General features: G+C 44.7%; 1 protein-coding gene across 1 annotated transcript in view; it reads left to right on the top strand.

The window, feature by feature from the left end:
- LOC311004357 (uncharacterized protein) overlaps positions 1 to 16,212 on the top strand; it is an 84,252-nt gene that overhangs the window by 325 nt on the left and 67,715 nt on the right. The window contains exons 2-8 of the mRNA XM_083996381.1: positions 80 to 193; positions 889 to 1,002; positions 1,186 to 1,264; positions 1,425 to 1,653; positions 1,763 to 3,572; positions 13,927 to 14,100; positions 14,192 to 14,365. Coding sequence (XP_083852507.1) covers positions 192 to 193; positions 889 to 1,002; positions 1,186 to 1,264; positions 1,425 to 1,653; positions 1,763 to 3,572; positions 13,927 to 14,100; positions 14,192 to 14,365 — 2,582 coding nt within the window. The 5' untranslated portion in view covers positions 80 to 191. The remainder of the gene's footprint in view (positions 1 to 79; positions 194 to 888; positions 1,003 to 1,185; positions 1,265 to 1,424; positions 1,654 to 1,762; positions 3,573 to 13,926; positions 14,101 to 14,191; positions 14,366 to 16,212) is intronic.

Here is a 16,212-nt window from a genome sequence, read left to right as displayed (position 1 = left end):
GTGTTTATTAAAAGATTGAAGATATGTTTCATCAGTTTTTCTCCAACATGCACATTTATCAGTTGTGTTGTTGTTTCAGGATCCAGCAGCAGAGACCAGACTCTCCTGAACCCAGCTGTCTGTCTTTAAAGAGCAACGAGTCAAAGGGCTTCATCACTAACTTTAAAGGAGGACGTGGATCAGCTGATCAGATGTAAGAGACAAAACTACATTTCAAAGGTTTTGAGTTTCTGTTGAACGTTCTTCCTGTGGAGTCACATTTCAATGATTCTCATTAAAAGCTGAGTTATAACTCAGACACACGTTCAGTGAATGACTGACAGCATCCCATGCATCTTTCTTTCTGTTATTGCATCCACTGCTGATGCTGCTAAATATAACAGCTGCTTTTTGTTAAGACGCTCCCTTTAGATTTTTGTTTGGACATTTTAACTTTCCTTCTCAACTCACCTTCTCTGACATTCTTAATTTAACAACACGTTCATGAATCTGACGTAGAGTTTGCATGTTCTCCCCGTGCATGTGTGGGTTCTCTCCAGCTTCCTCCCACAGACCAAAGACATGCAGGTTAACTGCTGACTCTAAATCACCCATAGGTGTGAATGTGTGTGTGTATATGTTGGCCCTGTGATAGACTGGTGAGCTGTCCAGGGTGAACCCCGCCTCCTGCCCAAAGTCAGCTGAGAAAGGCTCCAGCTCACCCTCCACCCTAGTGAGGATGAGCTGTATAGAAGATGAATGAACTTAAAGAGATATTGGTGAATGAGGCCCATTGTTACCAAATGTAGGAAAAGGAACTCATTCACATTTGTAATCCTTAAAATAACTTTGCAGAGAATTCTTTTGAAAACCTAAAACTGTTAAACATGAGTTGTGTTGTTGTTTCAGGATCCAGCAGCAGAGACCAGACTCTCCTGAACCCAGCTGTCTGTCTTTAAAGAGCGACCGGTCAAAGGACTGGTTCATTACCTTTAAAGGAGGACGTGGATCAGCTGATCAGATGTAAGCTGTAACTGACAGTCAGACTCAGGTTATTGTAGAAAAGAACCAGTTTGTATGATGTGTTGTTGGACCAGGTCTGAAACCAAAGTGTCTCTGTCTGTTGTGAACGTCCTCAGGGGACATATAAAGTCCATCTTGTATTATCTCTGTCCTGATGTTGACTTGACACTGATTCCTCCACAGAGTGGACCAGGAGAGCTCAGAGGTTCCCAGTGGTCAGTCTGCCCAGCAGCATCAAACACACCTGGACTCCATATTTAAGGTGAGGACATGTCCAACAGCTGCTGTCACATCTGTTGTGTTCACCATCATCTCCATGCTGCACTTTGACACCAGTGGATTGTCAGTCTGCCCAACATGGATCTGATGTTTGGCTCCATGGTTTTAGTTTGATGCTGTCACTCATAGAGTTTCTGTTCCAGCTGCTGGAGGAGAACATGGTCACTTTTGTCAAGAATGAGCTGAAGAAGATCCACAAGGCTCTGAGTCCAGATTACCCAGAATGCTCAGGGAGTCAGAGGGAGGATGAGGAGGTGTTGGACGGTGAGGATGAAGAGCAGAGGAGGAGCAGCAGAGAGGCATTAGTGAAGATCACAGTGAACTTCCTGAGGAGGATGAAGCAGGAGGAGCTGGCTGAGCGTCTGCAGAGCAGTAAGAGGATTTCTCTAAAGACAAATGAGACGTTCACTGACATCAACACACGGAGGGAAACATGTTCATATTGGAATTAAAATGTAATATTTCTTGTGTTTTCATTCAGAATATTTTGCTCCTGGTCCAGTTTGTGGACGTAAACACAAATCTGTCCTGAGGAAGAAGTTCCAGTGTGTGTTTGAGGGGATCTCTAAAGCAGGAAACCCAACCCTTCTGAACCAGATCTACACAGAGCTCTACATCACACAGGGAGGGGCTGGAGGGGTCAATGATGAACATGAGGTCAGACAGATTGAAACAGCGTCCAGGAAACCAGACAGACCAGAAGCAACCATCAAACAAGAAGACATCTTTAAAGCCCCACCTGGAAGAGACCGACCAATCAGAAGAGTGATGACAAAGGGAGTGGCTGGCATTGGGAAAACAGTCTTAACACAGAAGTTCACTCTGGACTGGGCTGAAGGCAAAGCCCATAAGGACATACACTTCACATTTCCCTTCACCTTCAGAGAGCTGAATGTGCTGAAAGAGAGAAAGTTCAGCTTGGTGGAACTTGTTCATCACTTCTTCTCTGAAACCAAAGAAGCAGGAATCTGCAGGTTTGATCAGTTCCAGGTGGTCTTCATCTTTGACGGTCTGGACGAGTGTCGACTTCCTCTGGACTTCCACAACACTGAGATCCTGACTGATGTGACAGAGTCCACCTCAGTGGACATACTACTGACCAACCTCATCAGGGGGAACCTGCTTCCCTCTGCTCGCCTCTGGATAACCACACGACCTGCAGCGGCCAATCAGATCCCTCCTCAGTGTGTTGACATGGTGACAGAGGTCAGAGGGTTCACTGACCCAATGAAGGAGGAGTACTTCAGGAAGAGGTTCAGAGATGAGCAGCAGGCCAGAAAGATCATCTCCCACATCAAGACCTCACGAAGCCTCCACATCATGTGCCACATCCCAGTCTTCTGCTGGATCACTGCTACAGTTCTGGAGGAGCTGTTGGAGACCAGAGAGGGAGGAAAGCTGCCCAAGACCCTGACTGAGATGTACATCCACTTCCTGGTGGTTCATCTAAAACTGAAGAAGGTCAAGTATGATGGAGGAGCTGAGACAGATCCACACTGGAGTCCAGAGAGCAGGGAGATGATTGAGTCTCTGGGAAAACTGGCTTTTGAGCAGCTGCAGAAAGGAAACTTGATCTTCTATGAATCAGACCTGACAGAGTGTGGCATCGATATCAGAGCAGCCTCAGTGTACTCAGGAGTGTTCACACAGATCTTTAAAGAGGAGAGAGGCCTGTACCAGGACCAGGTGTTCTGCTTCGTCCATCTGAGTGTTCAGGAGTTTCTGGCTGCTCTTCATGTCCATCTGACCTTCATCAACACTGGACTCAACCTGATGTCAAAACAACAAACAACCTCCATGAAGACTGAAACAACAGGAGTCAAATCTGCAGAGACAAACTTCTACCAGAGCGCTGTGGACGAGGCCTTACAGAGTCCAAATGGACACCTGGACTTGTTCCTCCGCTTCCTCCTGGGTCTTTCTCTGACGACCAATCAGAATCTCCTACGAGGTCTGAGGACACAGACAGGAAGTGACTCACAGTCCAATCAGAAAACAGTCCAGTACATCAAGGAAAAGATTGGAGAGACTCCCTCTGCAGAGAAAAGCATCAACCTGTTCCACTGTCTGAATGAACTGAATAATCGTTCTCTAGTGGGGCAGATCCAACTATACCTGAGATCAGGACCTCTCTCCACACGTAAACTGTCTCCTGCTGAATGGTCGGCTCTGGTCTTCATGTTACTGTCATCAGAAGAAGATCTGGACAAGTTTGACCTGAAGAAATACTCTGCTTCAGAGGAGGGTCTTCTGAGGCTGCTGCCAGTGGTCAAAGCCTCTAACAAAGCTCTGTAAGTGTAGAGATAGTTGGATTTATTCATCATTATATAAAAACACTGTCTTCATGATAGGGAAACTTTGAACGGCTGTGGAACCAGTGCTTGATAAATGTCAGTTTGCCTTCACCAAGAATCGCAGCACAAGTGGTGCCATAGTGACATAGTGAAACATACTAATTTAAGTGTTCACCAATCTGCGTGTGTGATGCCCACTTGCTGCATATTAACACAACCAAAACTGTTGAGATGCTGCTCGATCCTAGATCAGTGGGTGATCAAAGCCCAGTGGCCATCCATGGCCAAGACATTGTGGAGTACCTTGGAGTCTTCGTTGACAGCGACTTGAGCTTGAGCACACAGGTGGCCAATGTCTGTGCCAATTAGAGTTGCACGATACTCACGGTAGCCACGGTAGCCCGCAGTGCCAAAACGTAACGGTTCCTACTATACTAGAAATTCTACACGACGGTACTACCGTGGATTACTACAACGGTGCCAGTTTCCGCTACATAGCGGCCGCCTCTCCTCTCCTCCCGGCTTCTCACTGCACGCTACTCCTTGTAAACAAAACCCACATGCACCCACTGCAACCTAACTACACAGCTGCTGAATGATTGGCTGTTTGCCTGTTACTGGTGATGTCCGGGGATATGATAGGCTGTTTCCGCACGCTGGGTCCGCCCGTCTGTTATCTGATTGGCTGTTTGTGTGTTCATGCCGGCAAGAACGGACTCCATGAAGACAGCTGAGACCATAGGCTGAGACAGCTCCGCTTCCATAGAAATTCGCTTCAAAACAAACAACAAGCTCAAGTTCTGTCTCGCCCAGACGCGCGCACGGCAACACTAGACAACACACTCACCATGGCAGAAGCACCGGGCGCGAGCGGCGAGTCTGCTGCGGCGTCGTCGTCAGTGGCACTTAATTAATTTAGCTCTGTTTATTTTCTCATTGGCTAATATCAGGTTATATGCTCCGTGTACAGGCTGAGGAATAAAGAGTTAAAGGATGTTCAACACTCTAAAAAGAAATGTTTAGACTCAACAAAAAAATCAACGCAAGAGTTTCCATTAGCCTTTCTTAGTTATGACAACTTAACTCATTGAGTGCCGCGCTCCTTTCCAAAGTTTTAGTCAAGTGTACCGGCAATTTAGACCATTTTTGACTTTTTATGTAGAGCCACAGTGTATTCTATATTATTGCCACCAACACATACTGTGGCTCAATTGAAAGGTTTATCTTAATGCTTCAAGTGGCCACAAACTGTTTGTTTCTACGTGCCTCCGTTCCAGAGAAAAGTCAAGCTAAACATGGCTGGGTTTCACCAAAATCCCTCCTTTTTTTCTAGAAAAGGAGATAGAGCGTCTTTTATGAAAGGTGCGCTGTTTGTGTCTGTCGCTCTTCTCACACTCGCATTTCTGGATCAAAGGGCTCGTATAAGATAAATATATACAACAATGGTTGTTCTATTCACAAAACCACCAGCGGGGGCGGGGGGGGCGCCACTAAACAACAATAACACAGACGCACCGTGCCGTGTCACAGCTTCTCCCCGCGGAACGTGAGGGTCTGTCGGCCACCGCGGCTCGGGAAGACCGGTCCCGCCGGTGGTCGCGGTCCTTCTGTGGTACGGGTCGGTGATGCCGGTCTGCTTTGGTCCAGAGACCATCAGATTTTACCGCGGGAGGACTTTGGGGAGGACACGGTGTTGCTCCAGCTGAAGACCGGGCGGACTGTCGGCTGAGAGCTTCCTGTTTCTGCCCCGAGCAGCTCGAGCAGCTGGAGCTGCAGCGCGGGTGAGAGCAGAGCAGCTGCTGCATCTGCGCTGCATCTGCATGCAGAACTCCGTTTGCAGAAGCTGAGTTATGATAAAAACTTCCACATCATGAGCTGTCATGTGACTTTGATCGTCATCTATTTCAGTTCTCCTCGTCGTAGAGTCCCCAAATTTACATATAATGTGTATTAAAGTGTCTATTTTCATAATTTAAAAAAAAAGCAAAAAACGTAAAATTACGTTTTTGGCACTCAACGCATGGGAACGAAAAACGAGAAATTACGTGGTTGGCACTCAATGAGTTAATTTGAAATTACATTGAACCAACAAACAACATTACGTTGGGGGAATTACCTTTACCTCTTCAGTCAAAGATTATTTTAATTACCACTTACTTAATAATTCTAAGACTAAAGGCAAGTTTTTAAGTTGATAACTCAAAAAATTGAGTTGCTCCAACTAGTTTTACCATGTTATCTAGTTAATTACTATAACAATGTACACACCTTTTTAAGTAGCAACATTTAAAAAATTAAAGCAGAAGTAAGCGACCCGGTCGTTTTATCCTAAGTTGATTATTTATATGTTAAACATACATGAATGTGCAAGAGACTGAATGGTTATTTATTTTCAACCATATAAATTCTAACTTCATTTATTTGTTTTTTATTGCTTATTTAAAAATTGTTTCAGTCTAACTCCTACTTCACCAGTATTATGTTTATCATGCACCAAACAACATTATAAGTAATTAATAAGTATTTATAACTTGTACAAATACATTGCGGTTCATAAAAATAATAATAATAAAAAAAGGTTGCAGTATCATTGATATTACCCGAAACCATGATACTTTGTCTGGTATAGTACCGTGGTTACTCATTTTGGTATCGTGACAACTCTATGGAGCTAGAACAGTCTCATAATGAATAAATGCACACAGAAATTCATAATTGCACAAAAAAGATTCACAAATGTATTTGGGGATTTGTATATACATGTGACTCAAAACACAAATACATTTTCAATGCACACACAAATATGTTTCATTTCATATGTAAGTAAAAAATATTCACATATAAAAAATAAGATTCATAAACATATTTCCAATGCACACACAAATCTAAAAAAAAAATCACAAATACATGAATGTTAAAGTATTTCCAATCTTCATCAAATACGCATCAGGGGCTTGTTACATTCATATATGAACTGTTGGACCTGTATTTCCAAAGTGCTTTTAATTTGTAAACCTCCCTGCATTTGTGTGTGAAAGTTTTGAGACTCCCCTGACTTGACTCTGATCCACAAATGCGTTTTTTCTAAGAGGAGGTTGTCTGTAGCCAATCAGATGTCTCCCTCCTTTACAGCCAATCACGTGAGTGTCTCCCCCCACGAGGGGTGTTTATGTCATTAAAACGCGCACAGCAGGCAGGCAGGCAGGCAGGCCGTGCTGTTTGGACGAGAGGCTGGAAGCTAGCCGGACAGCGCCGTTTGGAGACGAAAGATGGCCTCTGGCAGTTCAAGTGTAAGTAAAAAGTACTAATTTCTTGTGAATCTTTTACATAAGTCATATTCCAGAATTATGAATGACTGTTTAGCATGAATCGTGACGTTAAATCAGGTGTCAGGTTTCAGTGACAGAAAGTAAAATAAAATTACTTTCCCGTGTGTTCTCCTGTGTGTTTTGACTGGAGAACATGAGACTGCCACCATACAAGACAAGTTAATTTTAGAGTTAATGTGAATAACCGATTCACTTTGCTACACACGGCTAACGTTAGCTCGCCGTTAGCTCCGTGTTAGCTGGCTGTTAGCTCCGTGTTAGCCATGCTAACCGTAGCTCGTCTCCGACTTTTACCGACCGGGATAAATATGGTTTAACATTTAACAACCACGGCGTCATGTTGGCAGCGATCGGTAGGATCGGTCTCAAGCCCCCAGGTTTATCCATCAACTTGCTATCTTGCTGGTGTCATACTGTACTGATAATGGGGTGTCAACATCTACACGTGTAAACGGATACACTGATAACAAATCATAACCGTTTAGAAAAATCAATAATCGATTACACGTCTTTTTTCCATCATCCTCCTTCATTTCTCACCAATATAGTATCTTTAGGGGTGATAACGTTGCCTGAAAGCTTCAGATAATAATGGAACTGCGTGTCAATCCCCCCTCACTTTATCTCCACGTAGCCTACCCGTCTCTCTCACCTTTCAAAACAACACAGTCTCACCCCTTTGCGTCAAACGGTTGACGCTTGGTCAAGGCCCCTTACGTCAATATACTGACGTGGAGGGGGTACCCTCGAGGTCGTTTCTCGACGAATAGGGCCACTCATAGACTTGAATGCAAATCCCTCATCCTCGGATTTTGACGCAGGGGGGCGGGACCGTTTCTCCCTCGACGTTGCTCCAGAACGCAAAGGGCCACTCATAGACTTGAATGCGAATCCCTCATCCTCGGATTTTGACGAAGGGGGGCGGGACCGTTCGCGATGTTTCCAGACGCTCAAGGTACCCCTCAGCGTGGGACCTGAACGCACAGGGATTTCAATTGATTTTAATGCAATCCCCTCCGCGGCGATATGTGACGCTCAGAGCAAGTGCTCCAGCCATCCATTCACTCCTATTCCGATCCGGCCGCGGTGCTGAAAGACGCCGTGAGCTCCCCTCCCATTGGATAACTGATCCTCGTACCATTTGCAGCTGAATTCGTATATTTATACAGCAATTTGGCCGCAAAAATAACATTTCAACATATTTTTATGACATTTCTAACGAGAAATGTGTGTTTTACTTTCAAAATCTATGTTGAACGAATTCAAATTATATTTTGTTTGGCAAATTGAATCTGTTAAAATGTGTACAATATGTTCATTCAGCTTTCTGGCCATAAAAACAACATTTCGGGATATATCTGGCATTGTTTGAGGACATTTCTAGCGAGAAATGTATGTTTTACTCTCTAAATATATGTTGAATGAAAGCAGATTGTGTTTTATTTGTCCTGTAACGATATCACAGCTTGTGCTTGTGACTGTCGAGCCGCTTTGGGCGTCATGTTGCCATAACAACGGCCCGCAGACCTATTTCTCCAGCCGACAGGCGGACATGCAGCTTCCGCGTTGTTGCCGAGGATGTGACGTCATTGCAACGGCGCCACCGGTCGCGACCATAGCCTGCGACACTGCCATCTACGGCGTCTGGACGGAACTACAACACCTTAACAGTGTGGAAATTAAGCCATGTTGATTTAATTCAACAACATGTGAATAAACAGTGAGGAATCAGAACAGTTAGACAGCTCTTTTTCAACAAAGTCCAAATAATTCAAGTAACTCAAGTCATATAGGCCTTTTTTTTTTTAAATTCCAGAAAACAACATTTCTCCCCCCTTCTCCCTCCTCCCGCCCAGGAACCTTAGTTTATAATATAGTGTAGAATGAACCCGTCCACTGTAGTAATGTTTATGCACAACTGCACCACTTTAGCCAGCTCCTTTATTTCTGGTTTTACATTGGACAAACTGATTAAGGCTCCATTTTCAGGAGACACAGCTATTCTTTAATAACTTCCACATTCGTTGGGTTACGTTCAGAGGTTTATCAGGGCAGGGCCTAGGGTCATCCAGTGTTAGCAATTACAGACCCATCTGACCTTCACAGGGGTCACAGGTCAACTTTTCATGTGAAATTTGACGATTTTTGCTATCAATTCAGGCATAAAACACCAATACTTTGAGCCGAGAAGCTGAAATGTTAGCTTCTAGTCCAGACCTTTGAGCAGATTGAGCGTGCCAAATATCAGGGCTGTGTTCCACTCAGAAGTGTCCAAAATGGCCAAAAAGCAGTGTTCATTTCTAATCCTTCATTGTGTACAAGACTAAATTCAACAGATATTCTTTAATAACTTCCACATGCTTTGAGCTGGAAGCCTGAAAGTTTCGGGGTTTTATCAGGGGCCTAGGGCCATTCATCATCTGCAATTTCAGACCAATCCCACATTCAGAAGGGGTCAAAGGTCAAGGTTTAATGTGAAATTTGACGATTTTTGCTATTATTTCAGGCATAAAACACCAATACTTTGAGCTGGGAAGCTGAAATCTTTAGATTCTAGTCCAGACCTTGGAGCAGATTGATGGTGCCAAATATCAGAGCTGTGCTCCACTCAGAAGTGTCCAAAATGGCCATGGTAAGTGTCAAAGGTCGCAGGGGTCAAACATCAAAGTGAGTCCTAACAAAACACACACGCTTTAAGTAATCATCATGAAATTTAGATGAGTTGTATATCAGAGAGTCCTCTATCAAAATATTGCGTTCCCGTTGCGCTGGGGGCCCCTGGAGGCCCCTGGGGGCCACTTGGCTTTCCCATGCTCCCATAGAGTTGGGTGTCGGGGTGATGGATAAGGGCCTCACAATGAGTCCACAGGCCAAGTTTCAAGTGATTCGTTTGTTTTCTATGGAAGCAGCGGCCTCCTGGAGACAGAGGAATGCGGCTGTTTGAAGCCCCGCCTCTCGAAAAGTAATGGCTCAATCAGGACCGAACGCACATCAACGCGTTCGTCTTGGGCCCCCGGAACCACTGATATCAAATTCATAACTGTACGACTTTTAGAAATATATTTCATCCATTTCAGCTTTTCAGATTCAGAGCCTCTCAGACTTAATGCCTGAGAGACCTTCTGAGTCAGAAAAGCTGAAATGGATGAAATATATTTCTAAAAGTCGTACAGTTCTGAATGGTGGTTCCGGGGGGCCAAGACGAACGCGTTGATGTGCGTTCGGTCCTGATTGAGCTATTACTTTTCGAGAGGCGGGGCTTCAAACAGCCGCATTCCTCTGTCTCCAGGAGGCCGCTGCTTCCATAGAAACCAACCGAATCACTTGAAACTTGGCCTGTGGACTCATTGTGAGGCCCTTATCCATCACCCCGACACCCAACTCTATGGGAGCATGGGAAAGCTAAGTGGCCCCCAGGGGCCTCCAGGGGCCCCCAGCGCAACGGGAACGCAATATTTTGATAGAGGACTCTCTGATATACAACTCATCTAAATTTCATGATGATTACTTAAAGCGTGTGTGTTTTGTTAGGACTCACTTTGATGTTTGACCCCTGCGACCTTTGACACTTACCATGGCCATTTTGGACACTTCTGAGTGGAGCACAGCTCTGATATTTGGCACCATCAATCTGCTCCAAGGTCTGGACTAGAATCTAAAGATTTCAGCTTCCCAGCTCAAAGTATTGGTGTTTTATGCCTGAAATAATAGCAAAAATCGTCAAATTTCACATTAAACCTTGACCTTTGACCCCTTCTGAATGTGGGATTGGTCTGAAATTGCAGATGATGAATGGCCCTAGGCCCCTGATAAAACCCCGAAACTTTCAGGCTTCCAGCTCAAAGCATGTGGAAGTTATTAAAGAATATCTGTTGAATTTAGTCTTATACACAATGAAGGATTAGAAATGAACACTGCTTTTTGGCCATTTTGGACACTTCTGAGTGGAACACAGCCCTGATATTTGGCACGCTCAATCTGCTCAAAGGTCTGGACTAGAAGCTAACATTTCAGCTTCTCGGCTCAAAGTATTGGTGTTTTATGCCTGAATTGATAGCAAAAATCGTCAAATTTCACATGAAAAGTTGACCTGTGACCCCTGTGAAGGTCAGATGGGTCTGTAATTGCTAACACTGGATGACCCTAGGCCCTGCCCTGATAAACCTCTGAACGTAACCCAACGAATGTGGAAGTTATTAAAGAATAGCTGTGTCTCCTGAAAATGGAGCCTTAATCAGTTTGTCCAATGTAAAACCAGAAATAAAGGAGCTGGCTAAAGTGGTGCAGTTGTGCATAAACATTACTACAGTGGACGGGTTCATTCTACACTATATTATAAACTAAGGTTCCTGGGCGGGAGGAGGGAGAAGGGGGGAGAAATGTTGTTTTCTGGAATTTAAAAAAAAAAAGGCCTATATGACTTGAGTTACTTGAATTATTTGGACTTTGTTGAAAAAGAGCTGTCTAACTGTTCTGATTCCTCACTGTTTATTCACATGTTGTTGAATTAAATCAACATGGCTTAATTTCCACACTGTTAAGGTGTTGTAGTTCCGTCCAGACGCCGTAGATGGCAGTGTCGCAGGCTATGGTCGCGACCGGTGGCGCCGTTGCAATGACGTCACATCCTCGGCAACAACGCGGAAGCTGCATGTCCGCCTGTCGGCTGGAGAAATAGGTCTGCGGGCCGTTGTTATGGCAACATGACGCCCAAAGCGGCTCGACAGTCACAAGCACAAGCTGTGATATCGTTACAGGACAAATAAAACACAATCTGCTTTCATTCAACATATATTTAGAGAGTAAAACATACATTTCTCGCTAGAAATGTCCTCAAACAATGCCAGATATATCCCGAAATGTTGTTTTTATGGCCAGAAAGCTTAATGAACATATTGTACACATTTTAACAGATTCAATTTGCCAAACAAAATATAATTTGAATTCGTTCAACATAGATTTTGAAAGTAAAACACACATTTCTCGTTAGAAATGTCATAAAAATATGTTGAAATGTTATTTTTGCGGCCAAATTGCTGTATAAATATACGAATTCAGCTGCAAATGGTACGAGGATCAGTTATCCAATGGGAGGGGAGCTCACGGCGTCTTTCAGCACCGCGGCCGGATCGGAATAGGAGTGAATGGATGGCTGGAGCACTTGCTCTGAGCGTCACATATCGCCGCGGAGGGGATTGCATTAAAATCAATTGAAATCCCTGTGCGTTCAGGTCCCACGCTGAGGGGTACCTTGAGCGTCTGGAAACATCGCGAACGGTCCCGCCCCCCTTCGTCAAAATCCGAGGATGAGGGATTCGCATTCAAGTCTTTGAGTGGCCCTTTGCGTTCTGGAGCAACGTCGAGGGAGAAACGGTCCCGCCCCCCTGCGTCAAAATCCGAGGATGAGGGATTTGCATTCAAGTCTATGAGTGGCCCTATTCGTCGAGAAACGACCTCGAGGGTACCCCCTCCACGTCAGTATATTGACGTAAGGGGCCTTGACCAAGCGTCAACCGTTTGACGCAAAGGGGTGAGACTGTGTTGTTCAAAATAAAGGCAGAGGGGAAAAAAAAACACAGACTCCTCTGGTTTGTACTGCGAAGGAGGCATAGCCAGTTCATGTTCATGTTCCAGCTTAACAAAACCTCTAGCCCCGCGGTCCCCCCCGGAGTTAACACGGTACTGCGAAGCTTATCAACTTGCTCCCTCTCGTCCAAACAGCACGGCCTGCCTGCCTGCCCGCCTGCTGTGCGCGTTTTAATGACATAAACACCCCTCGTGGGGGGAGACACTCACGTGATTGGCTGTAAAGGAGGGAGACATCTGATTGGCTACAGACAACCTCCTCTTAGAAAAAACGCATTTGTGGATCAGAGTCACGTCAGGGGAGTCTCAAAACCTTCACACACAAATGCAGGGAGGTTTACAAATTAAAAGCACTTTGTAAATACAGGTCCAACAGTTCATATATGAATGTAACAAGCCCCTGATGCGTATTTGATTAAGATTGCAAATACTTTAACATTCATGTATTTGTGATTTTTTTTTTAGATTTGTGTGTGCATTGGAAATATGTTTATGAATCTTATTTTTTATATGTGAATATTTTTTACTTACATATGAAATGAAACATATTTGTGTGTGCATTGAAAATGTATTTGTGTTTTGAGTCACATACAAATCCCCAAATACATTTGTGAATCTTTTTTGTGCATTTATGAATTTCTGTGTGCATTTATTCATTATGAGACTGTTCTAGCTCCATACAACTCTAGTGCCAATATTCATCAGTGTCTCTATATCTTACGTAGGCTCAGAGTGTTTGGAGTTTGCAAAAACATTATGTTGATTTTTTATAGAGCAACAATGAGTCAGTACTCCAGTATGGTATCACCAGCTGGTGACATGTCCAGGTCACATGTCTGTTCTAATGATACAGGCTGTGGTCCTGAAATGTGTGTTTCTCTTCTATAATACACATTCTACATCTCGGAGGCAACATCGTTCCACATACGGACTCCCTTCCCCTTTCAAACGGGCAGAGCTCCTTGGGAAACATTAGTGGAGACACCAAGGGAGAATCAGGGTCTGACACACACGTGCACGAAAAAGACAAGCGCACCGTTACAGCGTTGTGTTGTGATCGCACATGACGCGTGTTTTTTTTTTAAAGTAAAGAGTTTGTATGCACAGCGGAAAAGATATTAGTAAAATATAACACCTTACCACCTTCACCCTTTTCATGTCGCGCACCCCCTAGCGGCGGCTTGCACACCACACGTTGGGAATCCCTGGTCTACTGTATGAGTGGGATTGTCCAGTGTTGGTCTGTGTTTACTCCATTAGTCTTTTTATCTGATGTACGTTTATACTGTATGTTGTTTTTACTGTATGTGCTGCAACCGCTCCTTATCTCTGGGACAAATTTCTCCCTGGTGGAGACCAACAAAGTAACCTAACGTTTTCAACAGGACAGAAAATAAATTCCTTTCTTCTTCAACTCTTCATGATCATCTCTTCAGACTGAGCGGCTGTAACCTCTCAGAGAGAAGCTGTGAAGCTCTGTCCTCAGTCCTCAGCTCCCAGTCCTCTAGTCTGAGACACGTGGACCTGAGTAACAACAACCTGCAGGACTCAGGAGTGAAGCTGCTGTCTGGTGGAATGGAGAGTCCACACTGTAGACTGGAGACTCTCAGGTGAGGATCCATCCAGCTGTTTATCTGATGACACTTGAACACAGCAGCAGGTGTTGACAGAGGGTTCCTGTGTGTTGCCGTGTGTGTTCAGTCTGTCAGGATGTCTGGTCACAGAGGAAGGCTGTGCTTCTCTGGCCTCAGCTCTGAGCTCCAACCCCTCCCATCTGAGAGAGCTGGACCTGAGCTACAACCATCCAGGAGCCTCAGGAGTGAAGCTGCTGTCTGCTGGACTGGAGGATCCAGACTGGAGACTGGACTCTCTCAGGTATGGAGAGGCTGCTGCAGCCACACTCACTGTCTGAGGAGGAGGAGGAGCTGGAACATTTTCTATTTCACACCTGGTCACACCTGGTATGAACATCTGTCTCAGGTGATCCATGCATTGATGACATCAGATCCCATCACTCAGACCATATCCAGAGGTGGTGTAGGCCACAGTGAAGCTCCGCCCACTCCACTGACGTCCTCTGTCTCAGTCTGACTCGTCCCAACACAGTTTATACTGAAGCCAAAATCTCAGAGTGTTTCAAACATGAGCTGCAGGGTTTCCCGCAGCGCTTTCCTGTTAAAGCAATACTAAAGAACTTTCAGATTTGGTTGAGTTTGGCGGCGCCAGTGGCCCAAAGTGGTAGTGTGTTGCCTGAAGGAAGACTCCATTTCCCATGAGCACCAGCGCGTAGTCCTGTAAACATCCTGATCTCCCGGTGCATGGAAATTAACAGAAGACGTCCAAACTAAGTTTCTGTTACCAGCGGATCATTTCACAGTAAACACACATACACAATCCGACGAGAACGTACCGCATCGCCTGCTCCCTCCTCGTCGTGACTCGTGAAAGTGAAACTTAAGTGAGAGCTGGGTTCCTGCCATGCTCCTCAAAGCTGCTTAGTGCCAGTGAAGGTGATACAGACCATAATGATATAGACCCCCTCAGGCCATGACAGAGGTGTCATTCAACTTGTTGTAAGTCGATGTACCATCACAAAAGTTATGAAAATATTATATGAAGGTCTAAAAGTTCCTTAGTGTTGGTTTAAAGTAAAGGTAAAGGCGGCCGCCTTAACAACAAAGAGCTGCCGCCTAAACTAACATCTTAAAAAAATAAAAATGTAGTGATATTCGTGCCAACAAGCATTTAGCTTTCACAACAAATTTGTATATTCTTTTAGTACTTTGGTTTTAAACATATTTTTGAAAGAGGAAATCGAACTACACATTCTTAATTCATCATCACAGTTATTCCACAGGTTAACACCTCTAACAGAAACACATGGCTGTTTAATATGAGTTCTTATTTGAGGGTTTTTGAAAACACTTAATCCCCTCTGTTCATACCGACTCTCTCTGATTTCAAACAGCCTCTGAGTCCTATAACAAAGCATACTATTAGCTGTGCTCTGAGTCTCTCCAGATGTTTGCATCAGGAAACATTTCAGCTGCAGCTGGTTGAACTGCTCCTGAACCATCAGAGTGTTTGACCTGAACAGTCCCAGAGACTGTAGACACCTGTTGAGTGTGGACACACTAACAACAACACAGCAACAAGAATCAAAGCATGTCCACTGCTCAGAGACATTCGTCTCCCAGCGTCTCCAACCAAGGAGGAAATAAGAGACAGAAACCAGGCGGCACCATCAGGTCTCTGTCTGGTCAGATATTGATGATCAATAATCAGCTCAGTCTCTCTGAGATCCTGGTCTTGTCCTGATGAGATGTGTTGTTGTGTTGAGGAGACAGTAAATCACAGTGTGACATCCAGATGTCCTCACTGTCCAGAGGCCTGGAGCTGTCAATCAGAAGACAGTGAGTGTAGTGAACAGTGTAATAATCAGTGTTTGTGGCTGAATGTGTGTGTGATCAAACAGCTGTTTTCAGACTGTGTGTGTGCTGACTCCAGATCAGATGAAGCCACAAAGTGGCTCCTTAATGAAAGTCTCCAGCAGCTGGAGCTTCACTTCCTGTCTGAGTCCATGTGCTCTGAGCTGAGCCTGCTTCTCTCTGCTCTACAGTTTCTCTGCTTCCTCTGGACTCTGACTTCAAGTCCAGTCAAAATGTGTGGACAGGTTTGATGGAGCTCAGGACTGGTCCTGAGGACGGCTGCTTTATTCCACA

Source organism: Trachurus trachurus (genome assembly GCF_905171665.1).
Source record: "Trachurus trachurus genome assembly, chromosome: 21".
Classification (NCBI taxonomy): domain Eukaryota; kingdom Metazoa; phylum Chordata; class Actinopteri; order Carangiformes; family Carangidae; genus Trachurus; species Trachurus trachurus.
This window is presented reverse-complemented; position numbering and strand designations above follow the sequence as displayed.